Here is a 27,357-nt window from a genome sequence, read left to right as displayed (position 1 = left end):
TGTGAGCACTTAAGCTAGACAAAAATATTTCCCCCGGGTTCAGCCATTCTACACAGAGCAGCTCCTGGTTTCTAAGGAACCATTTGAACAGCATACAGTACCAAAGTGCAGTGCTGCAGAAGCATCCTTGTGATGTTTCTAAATGCAGAACATACACCCCAAGCTCAGTCTTTCAACCAACACTTTTTCTTGTCACTTACAGGCTTATGATTATTAATACCGTCATTAATTACAGTGTTCTGTGTGGGGTATTTTAGGGCAGAAGGGCTTATTTTGGCAAAGGAAAAGTACTTTTGTTTTGCCACATATAAAAAATTAGCAGCTCGCACTTAAATAGACAATGAATGCACAGGTCCTATTTGTTTATTTTGCATGTGTGTTGGGGGTGGGATAAGATTTAATGAATTGGAAGACTAGCTTTTACGAGTCCATGCTACTGACATCACCAAGCATCCAGGGTTGTTGCTTTTCAGAAAAGCAAATGTCAGGTCGGGGAGCTCCTGATCTAGTATTTTGTGCCTAGCAACTAATTCAAGGAATTGAGGTAAAGGCCTATGGAAATCCTGTAGAGAGTGTGACATAAATGGCTCTTTTTCTTAATGAGGACTATCACGGGTAAGGCCACAATATTTTTCTACTATTTAAATATATTCTTCAGGCAATTTACTGCTTCTACTCACATATCAAAACGCAAGGAGGTTGCCTTTTTTTTCCCTACAAAGAATGAAAGGGTGGCTAGAATTAAAGGAATAGGGGATAGAGGTGTGGGCCGGGTATTTATTAGCTGGAACGTACGTAAAGCCTGGCTGGTTTGGAGTGGCTGCACCTACTCTAGCCACTGAATTTGGCTCTTAGGTGGGGAGTTCACAGCACCAACCACCAGTCAGCTTATTGTAACCAACAACAGTCAGATTCCCAATTAATTTCTCCCCCCAAACCAACCACCCAACCTTTTTTTTTTTTTTTTTTTTTTTTTGCGGTACGCGGGCCTCTCACTGTTGTGGCCTTTCCCGTTGCGGAGCACAGGCTCCGGACACGCAGGCTCAGTGGCCATGGCTCATGGGCCCAGCCGCTCCGTGGCATGTGGGATCTTCCCGGACCGGGGCACGAACCCACGTCCCCTGCATCAGCAGGCGGACCCTCAACCACTGCGCCACCAGGGAAGCCCCCACCCAACCTTTAAAACAAGTTAAAACAACCCGCAGCTAAAAAAAGACTAAAAAAAGCCCAGATTCCATCACTAATTTTGCTGTTCAACATTTTAAGGTTGGATCAAATCTGTGGGTCATTCTTTCCAAGCTAAATAATTTATCTACCTACATTATGTAGATAAATTGTTTCTTATCCCAATTGTCAACATCCTTTACCTAACAATGGCTTACCAAAACATGCAGCCACTTCCACTTTAACTGTCTTATAGAACAGGCTTAATGCGAGAACATGGAGGAGACATGTATGTTTTAATTAGGCCTAAGCCCTAACGCTGCTAGGGTGCTGGCTGAGCTGAGGCCAGGCATGAAGGCTTCTGTTGCAGTTCATAAGGTGTCTGACATTTTATCCAGAGTCTAGTAACCTCTTAAATGAATCAGGGAAAATTTAACACTGATCCATTCTACGAATTAGTTCAGATTCTCACTCAGAACTGTGACAGTATTCACAGAATCGGTACAGCTAATAAAAAGACTTCATAGCCACTGCTAATGACCACAGAGGCTTATGAATAAGGTGAAAAACAATAGCAATGATCTGGCTTATTTCCAGGCATCTTCATAATGAAAGAGGTTTAACCGCTTACCCAATGACTAGAGTACAAATTGACTAGTCCTGTTAAGTTCAAACTGGTTAATTTAGGAGATGTCTCCATCTTTTGTTTGCTTGTTTCTCTGACCTCATCTTCTGATGAAAACTTCCTGTCATGTTTACCAAACTCCTTTAAGGAGTTTGAATGTCACATTGAATTCTCACTTCTTTTTACTCAAGATTCAAAAACCTTTTAGTCTTCCTCGACTGTGAAAATTGGTTAAGTCTGAAGTTTCCTAAAGTTCTAATTCATTGCTGGGCTCACTGGCTCACTGGCAGCCCATTGCTGTCTTCACTGGCCGTCGGGACTTCTCCTAGGATTTAGAGTACTTTGCAAACTCACTGGATAGATTAGGATGGAGGAATTCCTCTCATTCGATCTGCCCTTCCTTCCATCCCCACAAATCTATGTTTGTTATGACTTTCTTGATCCTTATTTATAAGACAATACAAGAGGAAACCATGTGTGTGTATGTTTGAAATAGAAATGATACATTGCACAGATATAGTTCACCACGTTCTGGGATGGGTTGTCAGTGTTCAAATGGGGAGTCTGAAGAGTAGGAACAGATGCTTTTTTTCCTTAATGGCCCTTTCTCTCATTTAAAATCCTTCCATTTATTTCCCTAAGATTTAGCGATAACTTCAAACACTTTAACTAAATTACCCAGCAGCTTGGCAGCCATGAAAGAGGCAAATCTTTTTAGAAATCCTAGCAATCTGTTAGCTCGTGGGTACTGTGATATAAAATCTGCGTGTTCCACGTACAAAAATTAAATCAGTGCAACGGATACGAGCACATAATGCAAACGGCACCATTTCCAAACGGAGGGTACATGACCTGCCTCTAAATATTGAATTTCTATGTTTTTTTCAGTCATTGACTTTCTAAATTTGGACCAATTTATCCTCATTATCCCTAAGTAAACCTACTTTGATTTTTTTTTAACAGTTATTTTATAATCAAATAGAGCCAGCCAGCCCTAATTCACGGATCCTGATGTTGCTAGGATACATGGCTTGGTATTTGATGAAAGTATATCACTTCAAAGGGGAAAACTTTCAAGTGTCCTAGAAAATGACACTCCCGTTTTCCACTGTGGAAGACAGGCCCAATCCTAGAGCTTCTTGAAAGCTCACAGACTGCAGGATTGGTCTCCCATGCTCTGAAATAAGCATCCTCTCTGGAGGGCTGTGCAATTGCTAAAACTAGTCAGGTTGGTCTTAAAGCAAGGAACACACGTATTTATAACAAAACACGTTGTCATGTTTGTTTTACAGTGAAGAGAATAAAACCCAGAACCCCCAGATTTTACGTACTTTGAAAATATATTTAAAAACATTAAAAATTCTATATTTAAAACATATATTATATGTTAATTAGTACACTTAAATAGAACTTGTATTTACAATAGGCTTCTGATGCGATTAAGTTTTAATGCCAATTTTTTCAAGAACATAATTATATAAATATACTAAAATACAATAAATATTTTTTGTTTGTTTTACATGGTGAATAATATCTTTACCATAGAGAGAACAAGGCCACAGACATTTACATTGTCAATGGGAATCACCAGAAAAAAGCAACAGACCTGCTGCCATGCATGAAACACTTCTGCCACAAAGAGACCACAGCGAGACTTTAAAAAAACAAAACCAAACAAAATGGAACAAAAATGAACAGCAACAGAGAAAGATTTTAACAAAATCAACCTTAAGTCAACGTAAACCACCAAGCAGGTGACTGTGATGTAGCTTATTGAATAAGAGACTGCCACCGACCACATGATTGCTGAATGCCTCCTGCTCGGCCACTTAAGAGATCCGGCCTTTACAATACACTTCGAGACTGTGATGGGGACTTTTTTGTTTTGTTTTAGAATTTTGTCCCTTGACAGGAGGCTGTGAAAATTGATCAGACAGCAGATATTCCGAGTATTCATTACATGTTAAAGATAATTACAAAGATAGTAGTTTCAAACAGCACAAAACAAACCTATACTACATAAGTTATTCCTTCTTTTAAAGACAGGTATTCAGGATGGTACCGTAAAAGATAGCCTCGTTCTAAATGAAAGACTGAACAAGTAGACATTATTTGCTGATGGTATCTTCATTCCCTGGGTCATGATGGACAGCCTCTTTTGCTTATCCCTCACCCTACTAAGATGCAGCAAGTTTCTTGAGGCTTTCTGATACTCAAGGACCCCATCCAGGACATTTTCAGGTTTACACGATGGGCTAAATGGGCACTAATATCCACTGGAATCCATTTTACCTAGGACCACTATTTCAGGCTCCCAACTCGACTTCTCCTAACCCAAGATTGCAGAGGTAAGGCAGGGACCCTCTCCATGAACAGACAGGATGGTCACGAGGTGGCTGCAGCCTTTACCGGGGAGCAAAACTTTGTCAGCTCTGTCCTGGCCTCTTCCACCGAGCATAGCGCCTTCAAGCCTTTAGTGTCCTGGATGGGCAGACACCATCCCAAAGTCTTGTCTCTGGACAAGATTTTCTTTTGGTAGCCATGGTCATCCAACCTGAGTTTTGGGGCCTTTTCCTGTTCCCTTCCCCTTTACCAAAAGTTCTCAAAAGACAAAACCCTGGTTTCCTCAAGTCTAATTTCAAAGCAATAAGTGCTCATGTAACAAACATCTCCCATCTCATCGAATCCATTCCATGATCACAATGCCATCGTGTAGTTCCAAAAATGTTCCAGGCTAATCCAGCTTTATGCAAAATTACTCAGAGGTGGAGGGTGTAAATCGGCTTGAGCGCGCGGTCCTCCAGCGAGAACCTCTTAGCACGGTTAGATAATGTAGGCACTTAAAGCGCGAGGTCCAAGCAACTTGACGCGTGTCATTCCAGAGCCACCCCTGAGGGTCCTTCAGAGTCCTCCCTTCTGGAATGTCTCAAGTACCCTTCTCCACCCCACCTAGACCTCAGCATAGCCGCTCAGAAATTCCTTCTGCACCACCTGGAAATGATAGGTCAGCTCCACACAGCCTCCAGAAGGCTGTTCAGTCTCATTTCACTGGCAGTGTGGACTCCTGCTCTGATCTAGGTGTTTCTGGGTCTGTACAGAACTCTACCTTTTGCTTGCAAGACAGTTATATGCCTTTCCATGATTTTTTTTTTAAGCCTCACAATGATTGACCCAAATGTTTACCCCTCATCTAAAAGAATTTTTATTTTTGAATTATTTTTTGTTTTTCTCTCATCTAAAAAAGAAAGAAAGAAAGAAAGAAATCACTGTTCTCCATGCTTATATGAGTGCCACGATGTGACAAAACATGTCTACTCATTTGCAGCAGTTGTAAAATATTTCAGAGCGCGCAACTGATTTTTCTCCCTTCGAGAAAACAAAACAAGGAGGGGACCAGAGGGGGTGGGGGGGAAAGAATGTGCTCAGAGTAAATGGAGATCTTTCCAACCAAAGAATCTTCCCCCGACCAAGGCCCAGAGGGTGAGCAGGCGCCTAAGAGGTGCGTCACGGGAAGTGGAGTGAGCACGTCATTCGTTTGCCTTAATTTTTATTCACTTTCCAGTCATCTGATTGATACTGCCGACATCTCTGCAACATACAAATGAATCTTTTATCAACCAGACTCTAGATGGAAGGAATTCTTTCCCCATTCCTACACCCTGTGGGAACTAAAAAAACAAAACAAAACAAAACAAAAAAAAAAAACACAAAACAAACAAAAATATACCCCTCCCATCCCCCATCCCCTAAGCCAGTAAAGCGATGACAACAGCACCTTGACATTGTTTTAATTCCAACGCTATCAGAAGTTAAAAGCAGTAAAACAGATAGAGTACTAACAAGAACGAAGATACTTACTGTCTAAAATGTAAACGGAATGTTTTGGTTCAAATTTTTGTTAGGCTTTTTTTTTTCTTTCTTTCTTTTTTTGTTTGTTTTCTGAAAGAGGACAGTTTGTTATCAATTCACAATTAAAGCAGCATGCAATTTATTAGTAGTATTTTTTAAACTTTTTTTTTTAACGTTTTTCAATTCTTGGCAACGGCAACAAACCACAACATTATCGAGGAATGTAATGCAGACTTTTTTTAAAGTTGTGCGCAAAAAATGACTGTTTCCCTTCTGGTCATGGAAATGTCCAATAAATAGATCGTAGAACCACTGTACTGTATAAACTTCATTTATACATGCAGTTCATAAAATTATTTTTTTCTTAACTGAATAATTTACCCTGTTATGTATATATACAAATAGATCATTTTTGTCTCAATATAATCTATACAACATAAAGCCACTATCTTCCCCTCTTAATGGTCAATGTACATACACAGGAAGTGTCTATCCGTATGAACCGCCAGCCAATGCGCTTTTTGCTATCCATGGTGAGGGCCCGAACGTACGACTGGGTAGTTCGGCACTGGGAGTTCCAATGCCTCTTGTCTATGCCCCTGCAGCCCTCCTTTGTGTAACCCATGGGATTGCACTTGGTCTCGTAGAAGTACTGCTTCAGTTGGCCTTTCGAGACGGGGACTTTTTCGAGGACCGTGACTGTCCCGCCTGACATGTCCACTGCAGTCTTTTTATCCGCCGCCGTCACCCACTCGCTGATGCTGTCGCACACGCTCAGCTCCCCGCGGCGGGCAGGGTCCGAGTGGCGCCGGACCCTCATGGACATGTTCGCGGCATCCAGGTAATTTTTGTATTCCTCGAGCAGGAAGAGGAGAGGAGGCTCCAAAGGCACTTGACTGCTGAGCATCACCCGGGACGTGTACATGTCCGCGTCCTTATTGTTTTCCTCACTGGGCCGAACTTTCTGGTCCTCGTCCAAGAGCTCTTCGATCACGTGTTCAACGGTGTCAGCCAACGACGACGTCAGGCCTCTCGAACCCGCCTTGGGCCCATTCACGCTCTCCAGAGTCCCATGGGTCCGCATACCTGGGTAGGCCAAGCTGCCTTGTCCTCGGACGTTGGCTTCTTTCATGGGGGCAGCCTTCATGCAACTGAAGTATGAAATAACCATAGTAAGGAAAAGGATGGTCATCACTCTTCTCACCTGGTGGAACTGTAGGGAGAAAGCAGAAACAGGACACAAGACTGTTTAGGGCTTTCTTTTGTTGGGATACAAAGCAGCCATCTGATTGTAATTCCAGGCCATTCTGCACGGTCAAGGTTTCTGCTGTATTGGTGATAAACTCCAGCTGCACCAGACACAGGTTAATGTCAGTAGTGTGCTCGATGGGCCTTAATACAAACCAGAGCTGTGCAGCCTTGGCCCCAAGGTTTAGCATGTAAACCCGAGATTAGGTGGCTCCTGAGCAAGTGAAAAGAAACTGTGGCTTCGAGTTTGCCTCTTTCCTCCCACTTGAGCAGCTCTGTAAGTTTAATTTTTAATGATCTCTGCTCGGGCTGTCACAGGAAACACAACAGCAGAAATGTTACCAAGCAACAACGGCGAGGGTAATAGTAATCTTTTTTTTTCCCTCAAGCCAGCAGCATGGCCCTATGGCAGGAACGTGTGACAGGACCAGTAGTGGCTTGTGGGGTCTGAGGGGGCCTTTCTAGCTAGGGGCTATCCAGGCCTGAACAAGAAAACAAGTCAGGGAGCTACAAGGAGGCTCCCCATTGACTCTTTCCTCCCATGGAGATAATCCATTAGAAGAAAGGAGGGAGTTCCTTGGTGGTCTAGCGGTTAGGATTCAGCACGTTCACCGCTCTGGCCCGGGTGTGATCCCTGGTCAGGGAACTGAGATCCGGCAAGCCATGCGGTGCGGCCAAAAACCAACCAACAAACAAAAACAAAGGAGAAAGATCATTGCGTCAGATCATCCAGTTCTACCGAGAAGAAAACCAAAGGCCATGGAGGACTTGCCTCCCGTCACGAAGAAAGTTTCTATTAGAACTCGGGGCTCCCAAGTCCAGCTTCAACGTTTTTCTACTACACCTTGGGTGGTCGTAACGAAAATAAGCTTTGCTCGTTCCCAAACAGAAATCATTTTCTACACGTTGATTTTAATGACGCGTCTCTGCCTGGGGCTGATATCACGAAAGCAACGTGTCTGCCTGAGAGAGAACTGGGGCTTCCCTGGTGGCGCAGTGGTTGAGAGTCCGCCTGCCGATGCAGGGGACACGGGTTCGTGCCCTGGTCCGGGAAGATCCCACGTGCCGCGGAGCGGCCGGGCCCGTGGGCCATGGCCGCTAAGCCCACGCGTCCAGAGCCTGCGCTCCGCAACGGGAGAGGCCACAACGGTGAGAGGCCCGCGTACCGGAAAAAAGAGAGAACTGAAGAAGGGGGCATCAAAAAGCTCGAAGGCAATTTCAAGTGCCTGCCACATGCGCATCGACGTGTGTCTCCACTAACTCCCTCAGCCCCTCACCCCTCGGCTTTTCTGGCTCTTGTGCAGACTCATCTAAGAGAGTTCAGCCTCTCTTTTTATTGGAACGTGACCTGGGTGCACATGTGTGCGTGAGCTCTGAGTCGATCGTACCTCTAAAAAGCCGGGCGGCACTGTGCACATTTTGGTACAGGCAGCTGAGCTGGTGCTTCTTTCTGGGCTTTTGAAGGTTTCTGGGAAGTCCCTTAACAGCACACTACAAAATTAATCTTTTCCTGTTTGCCAGAGAGTAGCTATACTCTAAATTTGGCTCTCCAGCTACAAGCATGCTCTGGGAAGCCAATTAGAATGAGTGAAGAGCGAGGTGAAAACATACCTACAGACACAAGGTTCCCGTCGGATGGTGAAGGACTTGAGGATCACTTACCTGAGGCATCGCGTCCCTGAGTAGCAATGGGAAGCATTCCCCCGCCCGAGCCCAACATTCTAACTTTATTCCTACTTCTGGGTTCTGGAGCAAGGGCTTACAAAAAGACACGCACGTGCCACAGCTGTTACGCTGTGCCAGTCGGTAGGAAAGGGGACTGCTTTTCTGTCCATGAGGTGTCACTTGCCAGGAAGGTAACCTACCTCCTCCAGTCAGTAGGTCATACTGCAGAAAGAGCTGAAACTCTGGGAGCGAGAACCCAATGTTTCCGTCCTCCAATTTTATCAGAGATCACATTTTCTACTACTACAAGACTTCATTACCGTCCCCAAACACCAACCAACTTCCTTGCAGATTCACTCTTGCTTCTGCATGAGTAGCAAGCATGCTCAGAACTGCTTGGAGTACACAGTCTCAGATTAGGAGGACACACTGGTTTGAATAAAACACAGATATCCAGTCTGCTAATACCTGAACTTTTGTGAAGGTTCTGGATTCCACACCATCAAAGAAATGGATCCTCCAAGGAGCTTTCTATTCCTGGCAGCTGTATTTACACCACTGAATGAAAATCCTTTCTCCTAGTGTTTCCGGTCCAAATTAAAACAACCCAAGGGGCACCTCAAATGCAGGCCGATGAAAAAAGTCAAATTTAGAATATTTTACTCCTCCCCTCTATCACACTGGTAGACATTTGCTGTGATTAGCTATCTTTTAATACCATACTTCATGAAATCTAAGATACTATCCTTCTGAAGTACACCATTTTAGGTACCACTAGGATATCAAAAACGCAGCCAGTTAAACTATTGCTTTCTTTACCACTTAGAATGGAAGAGAGTTCTTTTAGACTTATTTGGACATATTTTATCATAGATAACTTCTGTGCATATGTAAAAAAGAAAATGAAGCAAAATAAATTGGTTAAGGCAATGACAACTATGTTGCAACTGCTACACAGCCAACGACAATAAAATGACATCAACTGTAACCCAATTTCAGAGATGTTAAAAAGATGAATAAGAAAATGTGAATCTCTGAATGAATGAAAAAGTTTAGTAAGTATTTACTAAGTGCCCACACTCACTGCTTAAAATGGCCCAAGGCACGGAGGCATCTTAAACTACAGAGTGGGAAAATTATTTTATTATTATCATAGTAATGAGTCTTTTAATGATCCTTTTTTCTATACTTGGACTTAAAGAAGTTGACCCTGTAAAGTTACTGCTTTTCACTTGTCGCATTTATCTTCCTATTAATAACTTTTCGGTTATAAAAATAGTTAGCACTTTAAGTATCATTTTCTCATCAGTTCCACAAGCAAATTTTTCAAAGGAACAAATGGCATCTGAGTAAATATTACTTGGCTTTCATCCTGAAGCCCAAACATGGGCATCCCTCAAAGCAGAACATCTGCAGACATTCAGTAATTAAACTACCTGGTGATAAAGCCCAACCCCAAGCCACGGCCCCACCCAACTGAGTGACTTTCTACAGTGCTAACTGCCTACTGGCTTATAAGGCCAATACTTTTTGTTGGAACAACGTCACTTCCTAACTTTTCTGTTTCTGACAATGGTTTCTTTTCTTTTTTTTTTTTACATCTTTATTGGAGTATAATTGCTTTACAATGGTGTGTTAGTTTCTGCTTTATAACAAAGTGAATCAGTTATACATATACATATGTTCCCATATCTCTTCCCTCTTGCGTCTCCCTCCCTCCCACCCTCCCTATCCCACCCCTCTAGGTGGTCACAAAGCACCGAGCTGGTCTCCCTGTGCTATGCGGCTGCTTCCCACTAGCTATCTACCTGACGTTTGGTAGTGTATATATGTCCATGCCTCTCTCTTGCTTTGTCACAGCTTACCCTTGACAATGGTTTCTTGATACTTTGGACCACCCAGGTTGCAGGATAGAAATCTTGGAATCAATTCTGCCAATGTATTTCTTGTAGAGCCTTTAAATCCAGTCAGTGAAGAAGTCCTGCTCATTTTTCCTTTAAAATACTTCTCCTGTCCATCCTGTTTCTCCATTCCACTGCCACTGTCTCGGCTCAGCCCTTGCCATCTCATTTTGACTACAATGCCCCCAGCGCTACCCCCCCCCCCCCCCCCCCCCGCCCAATGTATATGACATCCTTTCTGCTCCATTTAACTCTGATGACCTGACTAACCTCTCATCTTATGCTCCTATACAAAGACTTGCAATGACTTTTTTATTCCACCAGATCAAATCTAACCTCTTTTGCCCGGCATTCAACACCCTTCAAAATCTGGCGTCACCTTACTTAGCTAACTTTCTCATGTCAACTCAGTGCTTCATCACCTCTCCTCTGAGCAGGCCAGAGTCCTTGGAGCCCCAAATGTATCAGTGCCTGTAAGTGACTTGTTCCTTTCTTCTGGAAAATTCTCTTTTCTCTATCTGACTAAATCTTGCTTATCCTTCATGACCCAGTTCAACCATCAAATCACACATGCCACCTTCTTTAAACTACTCCAGCGCACACTGCCCTCCTTTGCCTCTAAAATTCCACATAACATGTACCTCATTCCCTACTCACTGGTTAATTGGTAACAGTGCTTGCTAATTATGGTCAGTCTTCAATTGGATGATAAGCTCGCTGGATCATGGGTGATTCCCCCATAATGCTTAACACAGAATAATGTAGTAGTAGACTCAGTCAAAACTTACTGATGGGTTTATTAAACCATGAGAAAACAGTGCTGATGTCATTTTCACAGGAAGCCTTTCCATATGGCAAGCACCAGTGAACTCACTGAAATTATTAGGTCAAGTACAGGCTGTACTAAACCCAAATTACAAGCTCTCAAGTATTTGATAGATGGTAATTATCAGCCATGAGGAATCGCTTGAGTTTCTCTAATAGGGTATAACTTACCTTGAGTAATAATTTTTTAAAAGCAAATAACACTACAACACACTAACTGCCCCTACTACTTCCTTTACTGCTCTGTTCCTAATAGAAGACTTGGAAAGGGGGCAGTAATAATAATTATAGCAAAATTTGGAACTTTCAGTCTTTTAATGTTCTTTGTCCTATTTACCTCTTCAATGAGTAATTTTATACACTGTATTAGGAAATCAGGAAAGGTTAAGAACCTCCATGACAATTTTCTTATATGACAGTTTCTTCAGGTGAGTGTTACACAAGAGATAAAGAGGCTATGCAAAATTGCTAAGTAGCTTGTTAGTCTATATATCTATTTATACATTACAAAATTCACTGCTGTTAATTCTGTTCCAAGCCTTACAACAATCAACTCAACCACATGTATAAAATGCTAGGAAGGCTGTTTTTAGCCCCATTCTCAAAAAATTAAATATAGTGCACAGAGCTAAAAAGAAAATCAACGAAATAGAAATAAGGTTTACTTTTAAGCATGACTCACAAGTCTTAAACATTCAACCAAATGAATATCCATGACAGCAGGCTGTAGTAATAACTTATATTTGTCTAAAAGACTGCAGAACATTCACAAGCATCGTCTAATTTGATTGCCACAAGGAGATAGGACAGGTATTATTATCCACATTATACAGATGAGACAATTACTGTTCAGATATCATAAAGCTAAAAGGTTCCCCGTCTCATTGTCCACATTTTTACCATCAGGCCATGTTCTAAATATATATGTTTTTTAATTTAAAATATTTAACCACAGGGAGGAGAGAAGTGATGCTATGAACGGTGGTCAAAGAAGCAGCTTATAAAGTATGGACACAGTTTTCTGCAGTTGTGTGTATCTTAGAGCCCAACTTTCTAAAGGCAGCACCATTAAGATGATATTCTGACCTTCAAGACCCTTCAACTTTATGGCTTGATTGCTTCAGCAGATGGAATTTCAGACAATTCAGTCCTCCTCTAAAAGCAAGCTCTGCAAAAATTTAGGCATGTTAGAGCCAAGTTTCCATGGCCAGAGCTAAGAAGGGGAACCAAACAATAATATGGATAATTTGGGCATACAGGCGGAAAAATACAAGGCTTTGTTTTTTCCCAGTCCCTTTGGGTTTTGTCTATGAGCATGTAGTCAAAGGAAACACAGTTCAAAGATATAGTTGCTCACGTTAGACAGTCCTATAAGCAACAGGGATAATGCTAATGTTGGCAAAATTATCAATTAATATTTAATTCCTAACATACCTGATACAAAAATCTATTAAGAGCCCAATTTAATGAAATCTTGCAAGTCTAGGCTTATTTTTGGTTGTTCATTCATCAGACATGGATCTGTTTTCAAGCCTTCCAGTCTAGGAGGGAGGTAGGACATATATGTAAAGTAACTAAAATATAAAGGTAGAAATGACCCAGAAAAGTATAGGTACAATTCTATAAAGAGAAAGAGGCTATTTCCACTTAGAGAAAGGAGAATGCTTTGTGAAGACCATAGCAAAGGATAGAAAGGATTTTAATGTATCCAGAAAAGACCCCAGTGGATGGACGGCAGCTTGGTTAAAGGCACGGAGTACATTTCTAGACAGAAGAGTTCTAGAGTAGTGAGGAATAAGAGTGAATGACTGTTAAGTTTTGAAAGGCTCTGAGGGTGATGCTGAAGAGTCTGGACCCTGCTGTACAAGCACGGAAGAATCAACTAGAGTTTCTGAGTGGGAGGAATGCTTCAAGAAGCCCAGTTTATCACAATGTGTAGGAGAACCTGAAAGAATGATACGTTGGAAGAGACACGTCAATTAATTGACTTTATTCTTAGCGGCTGTTGAGCTTTGAAAGTAAATACTAAGGAGTTACGTAAGTGTGGAGTTGGGGTTAAGGGGCCTGGACATAATTTTTAACTTATTCTATGTATGTATGTATGTGCGTATGTATGTATTTTTAGGCTTAATTAAGTTGCCAAAAGCAAAGGGTTTAGAGAGACGTGTGCAGAGCTGGGTGGTAACCATGAGCTGTGTCTGTCTGGGCCAAAGGAACAGAACGGAGGGAGGTGGAGGGAAGGCGGGCACATAAACTCTCATTCCAATTATGATTACACCGAACTTGGATTCTACTGCTCAGCACTTTTAATTCGAAGATCTCCAAACGCTTTGCAAATATTAATTAAGACTCATAGGCCCCTAGAGGTGCAGGTAACTATAATTATCCCCACGTCATACAGGAGGAAAGAGGACCAAAGTTTTTAATCAACTCATCCACTTCCCCTGGTTCCCCTGAAAGAACAAGGTTAGAACCTCGGATTCCAAAGGAAAACTAGGCCTTCACCTACAGGGACTAGTTTCCTCCATCCCTCTGCATTATTTCTGTATTGTTTTCCCATTAGGTATATATTGTTTAGCCAAGAAGACTTAAAAGAGAAACACCTCACATCCCTCAAAGAAAATAATGGGTAGTTGGAATCCACAAATACAACGGAGGGAAAAAAAGCTCACGATCGTTACAGATGCTCACCTCCTCACCTGAAAGACCAATCAACTGAAACTGATAAATATTTTAGTAAATGATACCTGATAATGCATATGTTCCAAAGCTTTGAAGGAAGTTCCTTTAAAAATGTAGTTTTTAACCATAACATAGTTTATGTCCAAGAGTATCTGATTACACTTCTTATAAAACACAGTCCTTCCTACTACTCTCTGATCCCTGAGTACGCTCATGGTGTTGAGTGACACTTGGATACATTACTTAGCCTAAGAACGCCAGAGAAATTGCTGGTTCTTAGTTCAAACCTGGAGTGACACATACATGCAAGTACCATGAAAAAAAGGTGTATTTCCCTGAATCATAAATTTGATAGACAAAATTACATACATCTTTGATAGAAAGCCCTATAGCTCTGGCCCTCTATTCATTCCTTCTATTCCCGCCCCCCCACCGCATTTCTGAAAAAGGATTTTTTCTATTGGTTGGAGACCTACCTTATCCAGAAGTAAAACCAGACCGTAATCTCTATTAGGAGAGGGATTGGGCATTCTCTGAATTACCACAATTTGTACAGTACCTTGCACAAACTAGGTTCCCACACACATTAAATGACTCAGTTCCCCTCTGTACTGGTAATATTTGCCTAGTATTTAGGGAGGTGCAATGAAAGTAAGAGCAGTAAGTCTTAAAAGTGAGCTATAATGATGGAATGAATTTTGGAATAAGAGATAGGAAATGCCTGGCACAAGGACCAGGCCTGGGCAAAGAACACACTCCACCTGGCATTCCAACCCCAGGCACAGCTGCCACCATGCAAAGGTCTACAAGTGCTTCCATCATTACTGCTCTGGGAAACCTGCTGTTCTACGGGAACCAAGGCAGCATTCCAGAAAGCCAGAGGCACCCAGAGCTGGCAGTCTTATCCATTTATCCATACTCTGCCCCCTTCCTCCACCTCCTCTACACAGAGAGATACTGCCCCAACAGTGTACATCTCTAGTCCCTCCTAAAGAAGTCTCAAGCATACACAGGTCACTTGCCCATCAAATAAGGAGACTGTCTAAAAATGCTTTTTAAAGTATTGTTTTAAACTGCCAGTTGTTAGATTACAAGAACGAAATGGCAGTTAACATTCAATTAAAAAGCCTAACCTCTTTAATTAGGATTCTGTTTCCTTTAGAATTTCAGGTGGAGTTTGTCATAATGAGCTGAAGTTCATATTTAACAATGTTCTGACTATTAAATTGCCAAAAAGCAAGGTATTATTTATTAAATTTCCACACAGGGTAGACAGTAACATTAATTAAGAAGACACTGTCTACCTGGTTCTGTGAAGTTTCAGTGACCCACTGCGTAAGGAAGGGCCTGAAAAAATTATCAAGTATCCATCACATTTAATGCTAGGTGTTGATCTCTACAAGTCCTGTGAAATCATGGGGAAAAATTTCCCGTGAAGGGAAAATGACTCTGGAAATAGTAAATAAGGAGATATAAACATCATTGTAACACAGGCATTTAAGTTACATTTAAACACATGGACTTTGAATTTATAGAAAAAATTTAAGTACAAAATTCATTTCATGCAACCTAAATCTCCAACTTCAGATAATTTTTTGAGTGTTACATCTATCAATTAAGTGTATTAATGCAATGCCAATTTGTTACTAAGAATACTACAACAGAAGGAGAAACTTGTGGAGCCTGAAACAAGTTTTAGGAAATGTAGGTATGGGATAAGTGTCCATGGGTGGAAATTAAATGAAGCCTTGCTTCTCAAAGTGGGATCCATGGGCCAGTAGCATTAGCAAAACCTGGGAGCTAATAAGAAAAGCAGAATCTCAGCTTCCCCTCCTCCAAACCATCACAGCATCCACTCAATCAGAATCTGCATTTCAACAAGACTCATAAACTTCAAGGTCATTCATATACTTACTAAAGTTCAGAAGCACCGGACTAAGTGATAAAACCAAATGGCGGTTAACATTCAATTAAAAAGCGGTGTCTACTTAAGACACGGAAAACGGCAGGGTTAACATCAACTTAAGTAACCTCCTTGGTTCAACTTGCTTTATTGGGACATTTATTATGCAGCAAAATAGTTCTGCTTTTGAAATGTTAAGTAAAATCTGGGTTCCCTTTATGTCAACTGGCTTTTCCACTGTTGTGTTCATACCATGAAGTGCAGGATACCTATAAACGTGACAGGCTGAATGAGAATTTACAGAGTCCTACTGATCTAAATCTGGACTTCCACTCAATCATTAAATTTTATCTCAATGCTACAAGGCAAGTACAAGCATAACTGGCCTCCCTGATCATTAGAACCCTAACATCACTCACTTGATCAGAATGATACTGGAAATGATGTGATCAGTTAGAGCAGCTAGTAGATTTCCAGGCACATTAGTATTACTTTCAGCCGGATGTCTCTGATCCTCCTGAGTTCTTTCTGTTGTGAAATGGTGAAACAGAGGCAGAAAGAACTGACTCACCCACTTAATGGAGATTTCTTATTTCTACGCTTGTCCTAAAACTAACAGATCGAGCTACCTCCTACCAAGTACTATGAAGTTAAAACAGAAAACAAAAAACTCACAAAATAAAACAGCAATGGGGAAATTCCCTGGTGGTCCAGAGGTTAGGACTCCACGCTTTCACTGCTGAGGACACGGATTCGATCCCTGGTCGGGGAACTAAGATCCTGCAAGCCCCACGGCACACCCAAAAGAAACAAAAACAAAAACAAGACAAAACAAACAAAAAACAACAACAGCAGCAAACAACCAAACCCTAAAGTATATTAGCGTACGTACCAAGCATCAAAATCCCCTCTCCAACCCAAATCTGTCTCTATTTTAATAAGGTACCCAGCAGCAACCCGATTTCTCAGTTGAGTTCCAACATCTGGGATCATTTGCTTCAAGACTGAAGCACCCAAAATGGTTTTAAAAAAATGTTAGATTTCCAAAGAAAAGTAAAAACTTTGAGTTGAACAACATTATCAGGGAGTCGATGGGGTAGGGTAATTTCATAAACAGAACTGCTAGAGACTGGTCCACTCTTTAGGCTTTTTACAAAGGACTAAAAAAGATGGCTAGTTACCAAACCCCAAGAAGTCACCAAGTTCACCAGTACAAATGCAAGTGACTCACACTGGGAACCCTGATATCGTGGCTGTTACATCCTTGGCAAATGGGTGGGTGAGATGAGGCTGAGATGCCACAAAACCCTATTTTCCCAGGCAGTATCCACCTTGAGCCCCACCCAGTACAGATGTCAACAAAGCTAAGGGACTGCCTCTCCAAATCACAAACAAGGTGCACCTACTGACGGGGGCTGTTGTGAAAGCACAGTAGAACATGGTCTTCCAAGTTCCTGGATCCAGGAAGGAGCATGCTCTGTCTAAAAAAAATGCAAGGGTGACACAACTGCATTCTTTGTCCCTAAGGGGAGAACATGCACTAATTCAAACCAGAGGATAAAGAAAATCCACCTTTAAGAAGTCGGCCACAATGTGGAGACTGGGAATATGCCAGAACAATTACAGTCGGAAAAAAAAAAAAGGCAAAGGAAGAAAGTTAAGACCCGTCTGTCCTATTTCAGTCTCTTTTTTCAGAACCGGCAATGTCAAATCGACAGGTTGCTTTCAGAGTGCTGCTGGACACTCTTGAGTTCCTGCCAGGAGGTGCCGTGGGGATTCCGACAGCTGTGAGCCAACACCCACCAGACACCGTCCCCATACAAACACACTCTTAATGGACCCCAAAGCTGTGGTAGAGGTATACCTTTCTCAGTGTTTCCGCAGATGGTGCTCCTGAAAATTTCCATAGCCAATGTATGCCTGTGGTTAATTAGTTATCTGAGCAATTTCCATAAAGAAAGAATATCTGTACATAATTAGACCCATCTTAGGTCCAAACTGGAAGACTTCAATGTCGTTAAGTCAGAAGGGGTACAAAGAGAATGGGATGGGTAATTCTCACCTGATGAAGAGACCTCTCTCTAGATTAGACCCTATCCTCGGAAGTAACACAGAACTTTAATTTTTAAAAAAGCAAGAGAGGTGAAAACAGGTGGGGGAAGAACCCGAACGGAGGATAAGTTGCCTCTAGAATCAAAAGAATACCATTCCCTTAAAAGCTACTACCAAGAAATACTAGGGGAAAGATAAAATTAGCAAGAGAAGGCCAGCAGCTCTGTTGCTCACCTTTATGAGACCATTTTCAGGAATCGCTTTGTTAAATTCCACTGAAGCACAAATGCACACACCACAGCCCTTCTTCTGGGATGCACAGTCATACCATACAGAAGCGTGTGGGGAGAGGCCAAACACGTGTGGACACGCAACCCTTTCTGCAGCAGCGCAGTGTTCTGCGCATTCTCTAGGATTAACCTTTTCTACACATGGAGAAAACTGGCGGTTCCACACATCGAGTTGTCCTTCAGGTTATTTTTGCATCCACCTCTATAATTTCTTTTAATTGCTTATTGTAAAACACAGGAAAGTGCTCACTATTTGTAGCTTAATGCAGGAGCAAAACTAATTGCGTTCCCCCGCCCACTGCCCTACCCCAGCCCTCAACTCTTCTGTGTGTCACCGTTCATCTGAACAGCACAAGGAAGCCGGTTTCTGGGTCCTGTACATAATGAGCCAGGTGCACCCTATTCCAGAAACTGGCTGTGCTCCAGAGCTACTATAAAATACAAGGAAAATATTAACATCTCAGATGACAAAAGATCCATATGGCTGGTCAGAAAATATCTACATCATAGAATGTACCTATACGGAAACATTCAGTTCTGTGGTTTTGTGAGTATCAGGACTGTGAGAACGTTTGTTTAGCTCCAACCCTTTTCACTCCACACTGATTCCTACAGAAGTCATGCAAACTCTAACATCAAAACATTTAATCTAAACAAGGGGATGAGGGCTGTGTTTCTACACAGTACCATAAATAAATACAGTATTGGTAGTGGTGTATATGGGGGGGTGAGTTTTGGAGGATGCTCTAGGGAGCTGGTTAAATAAGTAATATCAAACTTCTCTTCATATTAAAAAGCGATTTAAAATAACAGCTAACATTTACTAGCTATGAGGTAAATAATCTAATTATTGACAGTTTACAGCTGAGAAAACTGAGGCTCAGAGAGATTTTGTAAATTGCCTAAGACCATATGCCTGGCATGTGGTGGAAATGGAAATCTAAACCTGGGCTAGCTTGCATGCCTCTTTCCACATGGGGTCAGATGTGAACGTGGCGTCATATTTTGAGGGAGGTCTATTCCACCAACTGCTTATTTATTTAAGCAAAGCCGCATGTGATCATTCCTGATAAGTAGTTTGTTTACACGCTAATTCCACAGAGGTTGAACATCATCTTAATGTTTCTTCTTCACTACCCTCTTCCCAATATTGAATTATTCCCTCAAGGTACCAACCATACATGCATACTTAATAGGGCAGAGTGTCAAAACTCTGCAGGAAGGTAATTTGTTTGAAATGGCAGGACATTTTCCCCTGAGAAGATTTCTTCGGGCACTGGAACAAAACCACATGCTTTTCAGACCAGGAACTATAACTGCCAAATATATGTGTCAACTCCACTTGAGTAAGAATACAGTAAGTCCCCTACATACGAACCTTCAAGTTGCGAACTTTCAAAGATGCAAACGTGCATTCACATGTCCAATCACATAAGTTAGTTGATGTGTCTGGCGTACACTGTCAGGTGCATGCACCCTCTACAAGTGGTTGTGCTTTTGTGTACTTTACAGGACTGTTGCTGTGCAACACGAGGCACTTACTAATGAAGACCTGATGGAATTGGAGGCCCAGAGAAAGGACGAAGAGAGACAAGAAGAAGAAGAAGGAACTGAAGAACCGAAGAGATTCATGCTTCAGGAAATGGCAAGGGGATTTTCTTTATCTGAGGAGGCACTGTTAGCTTTTGAGGCACAGGACCCGAACGTAGAACAGTACACGAAGGTTGCAGCAGCCGTTCAGAACGCAATCCAGTGCTACCGTGTCATCTATCGTGAGAAAAGAAGAGCTACTACCCAGACATCACTGGATCGTTTTTTCAAGAGGGTAGGTAGAATTGAATCCAGCGAGGAACCAGAGCCTGTGCCATCAGCGTCAGGCGTGGGTGAAATTGCAGCTTGCCCTCCTCCTATTGCTGAGGATCCCTCAGCTCTACCATCTCCCACCTCCTCTCCCTCCTCCAGTCAGTAACTCTCTTCTTGCCTGTTCACTCGATGCCAGCCCCTGTATGCCAGCTGTTGTACTGTACTACTGTACTTTTCAAGGTACTGTGCTGTAAGATTAAAAATGTTTTATTTTTTTGTGTTTGTTTTCTATGTACTTTTTGTGTAAAAAGTATTAAAACCTATTACAGTACAGTACTAGATAGCCGGTTGTGTTAGTTGGGTACCTAGGCTAACTTTGTTAGACTTACGAACAAATTGGACTTATGAACGCACTCTCAGAACAGAATTCTTCAGTACGTAGGGGACTTACTGTAATTTCAATCAAGACCCAAGTGCCCATGTGTCTTAAAAAAAAAAAAAAAACCAAAAAAAACTTCTGACATAAAAACCTTTCTTTTCAGTATCTCAACCTAATCCCCTCCAAGTCTGGAGCCTGGTAGCCTAGGTTACCCCACTTCTGACCCATGAGGTTTGCCCTGTTACTCAAGAAAAGAGCTGAGGGGCTGAGATGGGAGTGAAAAGTATGGCAAGACAGTGTCAAATATATGCCTGGGGAGCAGTTCAGACACCTAGTTAGGACCACAAAGACAGGAGAACAGGTGGCCCAGCATGGACAGAGCAGCAGACTGTGCAAACAGAAGCCATTGAGTCAAAAAAGCCAAAGGAACAGGGTGATGGAGCTCAGATCTCACGCATGTTCTCTGCCAGAAACTGATACCCAGAGGCCCTCCGCGTGAACGACTAAGGCAAAATGGACCCCACAGCTACACGGAGCTGATGCAGAACATATCCCTGGGATGACATCCTGAACGTGTGTGGTGGGTTAGATGATAGCATAAAAGAACACCACGCTTCTGGCCTTAGTCAGCCCTCGGCAGAGAGCAGCCTTCAAGAAGCAGCTGCGAGGAGCAGCTGACAACAAAACTGGAAATGCCTGTTGTGAAGCCTTGACAGGTATTAACAAAAGAAAATGGGTATCTGCATTTGTCAGTGGTGTGTCAGCTAGCTTCTGGCAGTCCACCCTTATACCCAGGAATTATTTTGTGTTTCTTGTGTAGGGCAGATACAGTCATCAATTAACTCCCCAAGTGCAACTAGTCCACATAGGAGAGAGGAGTGGCTTTCCCTTTTTTTTTTTTTTTTTTTTTTTTTTGCAGTACGCGGGCCTCTCACTGTTGTGGCCTCTCCTGTTGCGGAGCACAGGCTCTGGACGCGAGTCTCAGCGGCCATGGCTCACGGGCCCAGCTGCTCCGCAGCACGTGGGATCCTCCCAGACCGGGGCACGAACCCATGTCCCCTGCATCGGCCGGTGGACTCTCAACCACTGTGCCACCAGGGAAGCCCTGGTTTTCCTCTTTTAAGTGGCCCCTTCAAAAATTCTATGAAAGAGAAGAATGTTCGTTTGGATTGAATGACCATTCGGCCAGGCTCATTTAGCACACTTCTCTGTGCAGTGGAATTAAAGTGAGTTTTTTCTGAACGGAGCACACTGTCCTCAGAGAAGAATAAGATGGAGAATCAATCTTACCAGTGGGAATGGCAGAGTCGTGCGAGGATGATGTGTAATATATGGTCTTCAACATGTGGAGATGTTCTCTAGGCTATAAATCTTATGTTCTCACAGGATGCCCTATTTGTAACATGCAGAAAACTACCCGACAACTTTAATGGGGAAGTCTAGCAATATTGCAACATTGTATCCCATAGTTTTACTTTACCTTATAAAGCACTAATTATTTAATTACAAATGTTGGGGTAAGTGCAAAATTATTTCTCAAAAGAGCACCCCCTTGGGTATGAAAGCTCCAAATGTAGCAAGACTTCCTCTGTGATTTGGGATCTCTCTCTTGAACTCAGTCCCTAGAAATAAGGTTAGCAGCTGGGAAACAAGCATTGAAAGCCTGGTACGCAGGGCGCTGCAGTGGAACAATTTCCTTTTCTAGTCCAGTAAACACTGTTGTGCTCTTTAGACCCAGTATTGCTAGCTGGGTGAATAATGAATGCATGCTCAACTTTCCACTGCAGGAAATTCTGCAAGTGGCAATGTGGGTCCATTCCATGTGTGTCACTAGAGCTGGCGTAAGCCCACGCCATGGTGAGGCATTATTTCCATTGGAACTGATGCCGGCACCAGCTCTCGGAACTGGGCAGTATTCCCACTGAAAACCAGGGGACTCGGAAGAGACTGAGACCTCACTTAGAAGGTCGCCTCCCGTTTCTCATCTTTCAGACTGACATGCACTCTGTTGGTGAGGCTGTAGTGAAACAGGCATTCTCATTTACTGATGGTGGGTGTACAAAGAGTTCAAGACCTTTTTGCAGGACAAAAAGGCAATACCTATCAAAATTTTAAATGAATTTTCCTGCTAATCCAGCAATTCCACTTCTGAGAATAAATGTACAGCAACAGGTAGGTGCATACGTACAAAATGATGCATACACAAGGTTATTAATTGCAACAAGGCATAGAATAGCAAAAATGCTAGAAGGAGTCCCATTTCTAGCTAAAGGAAAGTATATAAACTATAGTGCATACTTACAATGAATTTGTGCAACTGTAAACAAGTTAGCTCCCATACACTGAAATGGAAAGCTCTCTGAAATATATTGGTAAGTGATAAAAGCAAGATACCAATCAGCAGATGTATACATATACATACTATCTTTTAAAACTGGGGGAATATAACAATATTCATATTTACTGTATTTCCATAAAACACACTGTATTCACATGAGACGAATACAAACGACCACCCACAGATGGTATGTGTCGGGTGGGGATACAGGTGGGCATGGCACAGGTGGGGCAGGAATTCTCAATGTAGCCTCTTTTTTTTAATATATATCTTTGTCGGAGTATAATTGCTTTACAATGGTGTGTTAGTTTCTGCTGTACAGCAAAGTGAATCAGCTCTATGTATACACGTATCCCCACATCTCCTCCCTCTTAAGGCTCCCTCCCACCCTCCCTATCCCACCCCTCTAGGTGGTCACAAAGCATAAAGCTGATCTCCCTGTGCTATGCCGCTGCTTCCCACTAGCTATCTATTTTACATTTGCTAGTGTATATATGTCAATGCCACTCTCTCACTTCGTCCCAGCTTTCCCTCCCCACTCTGTGTCCTCAAGTCTGTTCTCTATGTCTGCATCTTTATTCCTGCCCTGTCACTAGGTTCATCAGTACTGTTTTTTTTTTAGATTCCATATATGTGCATTAGCATATGGTTTTAGTTTTTCTTTCTGACTTAACTTCACTCTGTATGACACACCCTAGGTCTATCCACCTCATTACAAATAACTCAATTTTGTTCCTTTTTATGGCTGAGTAATATTCCATTGTATATATGTGCCACATCTTCTTTATCCATTCATCTGTTGATGGACACTTAGGTTGCTTCCATGTCCTGGCTATTGTAAATAGAGCTGCAATGAACATTTTGGTACATGTCTCTTTTTGAATTATGGTTTTCTCAGGGTATATGCCCTGTAGTGCAATTGCTGGGTCATATGGCAGTTCTATTTTTAGTTTTTTAAGGAACCTCCATACTGTTCTCCGTAGTGCCTGTATCAATTTACATTCCCACCAACAGTGCAGGAGGGTCCCCATTTCTCCACACCCTCTCCAGCATTTACTGTTTGTAGATTTTTTGATCATGGCCATTCTGACCGGTGTGAGGTGATACCTCATTGTAGTTTTGATTTGCATTTCTCTAATGATTAGTGGTGTTGAGCTCAACGTAGACTTTCTAATACTATTTTGATTTTTGAATCATGTAAATAAATTATCAAAAACTTAAATTAAAAATAACCAATTAAAAAAAATGTTTAACCCAGTGGCTTTGCTTTTGGCACCAAAGAATCTCCCACACTGCTCTGAGGCAACAGACACTCAAGAGATTTAACCAGTTCTAGGTCCTGGTGGTGACTAAAACCAAAAGTCTTTGGGGGAACCATCTCAATTTCTGGGACATTTCTCTGGAAACCAATCTAACGTGGGACACTTGGATATAAAGGACTGTCTCTGGGGCTGGGGACTGAAGACCTGAGTTCTGGTCCGCCTTTCCCACCTGCTATTAAGTTGACCCTATAAAATGGCTAAGAACTGGCCATATTTTTACCAACAAATTGGGCAAATTCATGGGTGAACCTTCATGGGTGAGCCAATTCAAGGACTCTGCTGCCTCAGCTCTGTGACAGAAGGAGGATTAGAGTTCTCACCCTGCCTGTCACAGCATCCTGCCAAGGGTCATCAACACGTAGAAAAGGGCTCTATAAACTCTAAAGGGCAACCCTATAAACAACCTTTGTAAAGCACAACACCAAGCTGAGGGGTGACCATGGCCAGACACAGAAGGAGAACGAGACCCATTCCCAAAAGTCTCTGAGACACTTAGATGGTGGGGAGGAAATAAAACTCCCAAAAGATGGAATCTAAATGTAAACAGAACACAAGAGCAGGCTGACAAAGAAAGACTTTGAAGATTAAGACATGTGGTTAAATGACTCCATATGTGGTCATCTGCAATTGAATATACTGCAAATTCTAGAAGCCTTAACAGGGAAATTAGGGAAACATATATGGAGCAGACTTAAAGGGTACAGACCTGAATACAGATGCAAGATCAATGTCAAATGAATGATCCAAAAGGATGGCCCTTATCCTTGCGAGCAGTGTAGTTGTTGGAGCCATGTGCCTGTCATACGTAGGCAGGCCTCCAATCTTCCTCCAAAATAAAATGCAAACTTCAAACACTTTTGAAGATGCTCCCTAATTTTACCCCAAATTTAGAAATGGTAAGAAAAACACTCTCTAAAAAGGCAAAAAAGGAAAAAACCTTCTCAAAAAACAAACAAACAAACAAAAAAGAAAGAAAACCTTCTCTTCTCCATATTTATGGTCATCTGGAAAGCAGATCTCCCTTTAAACGGATGGTCAAAGCTGGACCACAATGTTAAACTCATCATGAAAACCCAAAGGTTGCTTCTCTCACCTTCTTGAAGTGAAACATTCCATTCCAAGAGGTAGGAAATAACCACAGGAGGAAGTTCACTGTTGGTGCCCTAACTTGGTACTGCTATCTAGACACCTGGTCTGGAAACCAGAAGTCTCTTTGGAACTCAGAAGAAAGCAAAGAACTCCTTTCTTTTTTTCTTTTTTCTTTTTTTTTTTTTGCGGTACGCGGGCCTCTCACTGTTATGGCCTCTCCCGTTGCGGAGCACAGGCTCCGGACGCACAGGCTCAGCGGCCATGGCTCACAGGCCCAGCCGCTCCGCGGCATGTGCCATCTTCCCGGACCGGGGCACGAACCCGTGTCCCCTGCATCGGCAGGCAGACTCTCAACCACTGTGCCACCAGGGAAGCCCAAGAACTCCTTTCTACTTCGGTTAAGGAAGGTCCTTGTACAAGGTGCCTGGTTCCAATTAGGTCTAAGTGGTCTAAACCGTACAATGCATTGAGACCACCACTTAATGACTTTGATGGACCTTGCTAAGAATTTCCCAGGCCACTTTGGGTCAAATGCAATGTCCTCTCACTTTCAGCTTCATGTTTCAGTTGACCATGCTTCCTTACAGAAATTTCCCTAGGAGGCTTACTATCCTATATTATTTCCAGTCAGAGTCTCCTTTTGCACAAGAGGCTTAAACTAACTCTGATTAAGAATCAGAATATGCTCTGTTTTAGTTAAGGATTCATTTATTCATTCAGCACAGGTTATTAAGAACTTACCAAGTTTAGATGTGCTTTGCTTTAAGAAAATCATTTTCAAGGAAGCTTCATGTAAAGCAGGAATAATTAACCTGGTAACTCTTAATAGATTCTTCAAGTGGCTGAATCCTGAGTTTAAATCCTCACTGATTTTCAAATACAACAAGAAAATCAATTATGGAAGTGGGCACACTCCCAGCTAACTGTCAATAGCTTTCAAGGGAGGTGTTTCAATGTCGCTCCGAATGGTCAATATCACATGGTTAATCATTTAGTTAGAGATTCACAAGATCAAAAACAATTCTTAAAAAAATGTTTACAGGCACACAGGGACAATGAGTTAACACCTCCAAGGTGTATGTCAGTGTCAAGGATACAAGCTCATGTTTCATAAGCAGAGCTCTGGTCACTTGATTGAAGTTGAAGGTCATAACCGGCTATGTTTCTGTCATTTCCTCATGTGAAGAAAAGTAAGTTGTAGCCCATGTTTATTCCACGAGGAAAAAAAAACCCCACAAATGTTTTTAAAGCTACATTTTGGCCTCTTCTCCCACCAGAGCTACAAAGGTTGCCCATCTTTCCATGGCTGGGTTATGTGTGAAGGCCTTGTTTGGACATCAACTTGTCAAACTTATTGCTTAGAATGACTATGACTTAGTGTTCTCCTAAAATTGACTTTTTAACTTTTTGTTCACTTAATAGACATACTCTGAGCACAGATATTGGGGACACCAAAATGAATGAGAGAATCCCTGCCTTTGGAACTTCACTGTTAAAGGGGGCGGGGGATGCAGAACAGTTTAGACACGTGAGCCAACGATTACAGCTCAATGTAGAACACGCTGTAAGCATCCTAAGCAGGATACTCTAGAAAGTTTTTCTCGACTAAGACATCACATCCACAGCTCCTAGCCGAGAACCTGATATAGAGAAGACACCTAATAATGTTTTAATAGTTGTGCAATTATTGCTTATATGATTAACTATTAAATTGTAAGATAGAGACCATGGATGACCCAGGAATCCAGATAGAACAGGTTTCTCTTGGGCAGAAGTCTTTCTAGAGGAAGTCAAATTCGAGCTGGGTCTTAAAGGATGAGTAGGACTCAGATGGATGAAAGGAAGAGCAAGTCAATGAGTAAACAAATTAGCCTCCAAAGATTACAACAAAAGAGTTCTGGTCTTGTCACCGTTGGTACCAAGTGAAGCAGATTTAGGCATGGAGCATGCTGATACAGTTTTTAATTGTCTTGACAGTAAGTCATAAAAGGTACTCTTTTAGGGCTGGAAAGTGCCAGTAATAACAACAGTGGCTGAAATTCATTAAGCATTTACTATGCCAAGCACTGTCCTGAGGACTTTACATGTATTAACACAGTTGATCCCTACCATGACCCTGTTAGGAGGTTGAGGCACAGAGATGGGAAGTAGTTTGTACAAGGGCCTAGACCTCGTAAGTAAGTGGTGGCCTTGGAATCCAATTCGACGCTTGGGCCCAGGAA

General features: G+C 42.2%; 1 protein-coding gene across 4 annotated transcripts in view; it reads right to left on the bottom strand.

Annotated features, from left to right (window-relative positions):
* Window positions 1–3,116: 3,116 nt before the first annotated feature.
* The window catches only part of BDNF (brain derived neurotrophic factor), a 58,513-nt gene continuing 34,272 nt past the window's right edge, over window positions 3,117–27,357 (bottom strand). For all 4 annotated transcript variants that reach the window (XM_027115138.1, XM_027115141.1, XM_027115140.1 and 1 more), the window contains exon 2: window positions 3,117–6,851. In XM_027115138.1, the coding sequence (XP_026970939.1) occupies window positions 6,084–6,851 (768 nt within the window). In that variant the 3' untranslated portion in view covers window positions 3,117–6,083. The remainder of the gene's footprint in view (window positions 6,852–27,357) is intronic.

Source organism: Aethalodelphis obliquidens, unplaced genomic scaffold (genome assembly GCF_003676395.1).
Source record: "Aethalodelphis obliquidens isolate GAN/ISIS:26980383/991018 unplaced genomic scaffold, ASM367639v1 scaffold14, whole genome shotgun sequence".
Taxonomy (NCBI): Eukaryota; Metazoa; Chordata; class Mammalia; order Artiodactyla; family Delphinidae; genus Aethalodelphis; species Aethalodelphis obliquidens.
The sequence above is the reverse complement of the archived record's forward strand: the minus strand, read 5'-3'. Positions and strand labels throughout refer to the sequence as shown.